The sequence below is a fragment of the Petaurus breviceps genome, unplaced genomic scaffold, assembly GCF_028583685.1.
Source record: "Petaurus breviceps papuanus isolate PSGF00001 unplaced genomic scaffold, PetGlider_PUasm1.0 207, whole genome shotgun sequence".
Taxonomy (NCBI): domain Eukaryota; kingdom Metazoa; phylum Chordata; class Mammalia; order Diprotodontia; family Petauridae; genus Petaurus; species Petaurus breviceps.
Window position 1 is genome coordinate 14,446,186 of NW_027185850.1, and position 3,910 is coordinate 14,450,095.

General features: G+C 39.2%; 1 protein-coding gene across 10 annotated transcripts in view; it reads right to left on the reverse strand.

Annotated features, from left to right (window-relative positions):
* LOC138164915 (nuclear factor 1 A-type) overlaps nucleotides 1-3,910 on the reverse strand; it is a 462,063-nt gene that overhangs the window by 455,041 nt on the left and 3,112 nt on the right. For 9 of the 10 annotated variants that reach the window (XM_069092877.1, XM_069092878.1, XM_069092876.1 and 6 more), the window contains exon 2: nucleotides 1,077-1,608. In XM_069092877.1, the coding sequence (XP_068948978.1) occupies nucleotides 1,077-1,608 (532 nt within the window). Of the gene's footprint in view, nucleotides 1-1,076; nucleotides 1,609-1,702; nucleotides 1,724-3,910 lie in introns of those variants that run through there. The other variant, XM_069092874.1, reaches the window with a different exon arrangement.

Sequence of the window (3,910 nt, forward strand, 5' to 3'; positions counted from 1 at the left end):
GATAGATAGATAGATAGATAGATAGATAGATAGATAGATAGATAGATGGATGAAATAACCAACTGGTAAGATTCCACAGCTTTCATTCTTCCATCTGGCTCGACTAACCGCTATGACAGTAATCTAGCAAGACCGGTATGTACATATGAAAAGTCAACAAATTACAAAAGACTTGAGCTTTCACATAACACAATGTACCTTTTGTCTAAAGCAAGACTAAAGGAGAATATACAGATGGATTATTTCATGCGACTCTCAATACGTTCCCTTCAGGCTGCCTCTCAAGATCTCCAAAAGATTTTCTAGCAAAGCATTCTTTTTTCCCCCCAAATAGTCTGTAAGAGACAACACTGACTCGTTCCTTTTTTGAACTAATTCGAGTTGAATCTATCTTCAGCTACAGGATGGTCTGCACTGCATAGACTGGTTACTTTTGCCATTAGCTTCTCTGTCAATTCGTCCTAGGAATTATTTGTTGCCCAGCTCCTTTAAATAAGAAGGTTTCCACAGCTCCCAAATGTCTATACTCATGATATTTTTCCAGTGTAAAACAGAACAGTAATTTGATAGGTTATGACTCAACTTTTTTTTTTTTTAACTGGCAGTGGGCTTCAGAAAGTTCTCTACAGAAGTACTAAGAATCTGTCCTCAGTAACAAACTCATGTGCGCATTAAACTTGTCCATTTGCTACTTCAAATATGCCCTTTGTTAGTCCTTCCCCAGCATTGCTTGTTTTGGTCAATATCACTGAGTGTGTTTTGGACATACCTACAAGAAGCCAACCTCCTTTCTTTCCTAACTACTTACCAACAGAACTCATGAGCTTGAGTACTCACTCAAGGCTACCATTTCCCACCTTAAGGAAGGGGTAGGCACTGCTGCTAAAGCTTTTCTGTTCTGGTCTGGGCCTCTCTTTGAAGCCCGCCTACCTGCCCTACACATGCCGCGGGCTCCTCACCAAGCTCAGAAATACATCTGCAGAGGCGGCTGTCATTAGTATAATAGAAAAATATACGGGTAAAAAAAAAGAATTTTTTTAAGTAAAAGAATAATATTTAGCTGCCACCACACTTACCTGCTGCGTGAACAAAATATGCCAAATATAAATCGAGTTCCTTAACAGAAACTCCTATGTGATGGGGCTGGACACACAGCCCTGGGTTTGAGCATTGTGGGGACTTTACAAGGCGCTCTCCGTCAGTACTTTCGAGTGGAATACCTTTAAATAAAATCACCATCACAAGGTCCAACCTCCAGACTTTATCTGCCTGGCGAAGGCAGTCAATTCTTCGCATCTTGCCTTTCTGGTCTGGGTTAGAAAGAACACAACATGGAGGCTTTTTCCCCGTAACCGTGAGAACAAAATCCTCGCGATACTCAGGTCGTATGTCTTTCCTTAGTTTGGCCAGAAGTCTGGATGCCCATTTCTGTTTGACTTCAGGTTTCTCACTTAGCAACTCATCCTTCACGGCTCTCTCTTCCTCTTTTGACATGCGCTTCTCATGTTTTTTAAAGTATTTTCGTTTTCGGGCTTGCAGGTTGAACCACGTGTACGCGAACGCTCGGACGTGGGGCAGAAGTGCTTCGATGAAGGGATGAAACTCATCCTAAGGAAGAGAATTTGAAAAATATAAATGCGTATCGTGTCTGTGCACACAATGGAAACCAAAGAGAAATACTTTTCCTTAAGAAAATATTCACATTTTAAATGAGATTGCAATTGGATATCCTCTGTATGGATACCAGAAACGTTTTCTAAAGGATGGGGCCACAGAGAAACAAGTCCAGTATTCCAACTCTAGCAGAGAAGGAAGAGAAAGGCAAAGTTAAAGAATGTTAACATTTATTCAGCATCACTCTTCACCTGGTCCTGTTAGTGAGTGAGGCCTACTGTTCAAATTCATCTGCGATGGCCAGTGGAGGACAAACTGACCCAGGGCAGGACAAACAGCTTTAGGTGATCCCTAGCTGGCTTTCAAAGCAGGCATATCTAACTTTGCTCTAGCTTTGACCCCGCTACTTGTGGGGTAGCCAGGGCATGCCCGCCAATTTGGCAAATCCAGAACCTTTATCTGCCAATCAATGTTTGTCCGTAGAAGTCCAAGGCAAGGCATAGTAAAAATTTTCTCCAAGATGGATTTAGCAATGGCAATCCATCATACTAGAAAGTTTCTCTCTGAGAAACTTTACAGAGAGCTTTGAAATTCCTTGTTATTAATATTTGTTATACTATAACACTGCTTTTGGATGTCAAAAAGAAATACAAGTACCTCTCTCAAAATAGTAAAGATTAAGAAAATTTGGGTAGATCCCCTTCAAAAGAAGTAAATTATTACCTTTTGTATCTCTCTGACCAAAAAAAGAATATGTCAGAATCCTAATGCCATGACTACATGACACTTGAAGTAGATAATAAAAAAAGGAAGGGTGGTGCTGAGAAGGACGTATTTGCAAACAGAAAATCTGGAAGCCTCTTCGTAACCAGAAAGGTTAACAAATACATTTTTAAAATTGTATTTATGGAAAGAAGAAGAATGATTTGCCTATAATAAAAGAAATATTCCTGGTGCGGTCTTCCTAGGAACTGAAAAAGTCTGTGTTTTTCAAGTGTAGAATATTTTGCAAAACATACTGTTAAAAAGAAAGGGCTATACATTGGAATTCTTTGAAAATATCCAACAAGTATGATGAATTTATGAGTATGATGATCTGTGGTATTTTATAACGACAATTAATTCAGTAACAACACCTGATATCTTCCCCAAAAATAACACTGTAAGATATATGGAAGAACCTACAGAAGGCTTTCCGAAACCACAGAATGCTTCCTTAATAAATGGCTGTTCTCAAATGACTCCATCAAAAAAAAATTTTTTTTAAACAAAATAATTTACTTTCAAGTAAGTAAGGATTAAAAGACACATGCACACAGAGAGCTGCTGGGTTGTACCAGTGGGGAGGAGGAGAGCACTAATGTTTTAAAATATGCTTTCATTTTAAAATATAGTTTCTAATGGTCATCTAAAGGAATATATATCTCAAAGTCCCAAGCAATTAGACATCCCCCCCAACACACACACACACACACACACACACACACACACACACACACACAGAATCATCAATATTGAACTATTACCTTAGCTTCACAACCTAATCAACATGTGCCCTTTACAGGCCAACAGGTTAAAAATCATACATACATTTGTTGGTGGGTAGGGTTAGGGTTAAAGAAAAGGCTAGGCACAGTGATGAAGGAAAATTAGCCAGGCTAGGACAAAACTAGTCCTCTGTATAAATAAGTATTAATACGATATTTATCAAATAAATCATTTCGGCCAGGGGCACCTATTTCTTTCCACTTCTGGGCAAGTCAGGCCTAGTATTTCCCGTAAGTTTTGAGAAATGTCTCTTTTCAGTAAGAAATTTTTTAAAGAGCAGAGGAAGGCACAATATATGTGCCTGCTTTCGGTGGCAGAGAAATAGCTTTACAGAGTAAAAGAGAACATCAGGAGCCACAAGAAGCCATTAAAAAAAAAAAAAAACACCAAAATGTTTCTGATGCTTGAGAGTCCAGCTCTTAAAAAGTCCCTTTCCTTCCCTTCTTTCTCCTTTGAAGTTAAAGTCATCAACTAAGGTACATTCGGACTCACATAAAAGTTCCACCTCCAACAGGAGGGTATTTAAACATCCCTAAATTCTGGGCATATATTTGGAAAAAAAAATTCTGAACTATCAAAATCATATACCTAAGCTTCCCACTGGCAGACTTTCTCACAGCCAGGACGTGTTGGGACTAAGGCTCGGTACTATTCTGGAAGCAAGAACTCAGAGTCTGCCTTAAACTCCAAAGTGAGTTTTTACACACACACACACACACACACACACACACACACACACACACACACA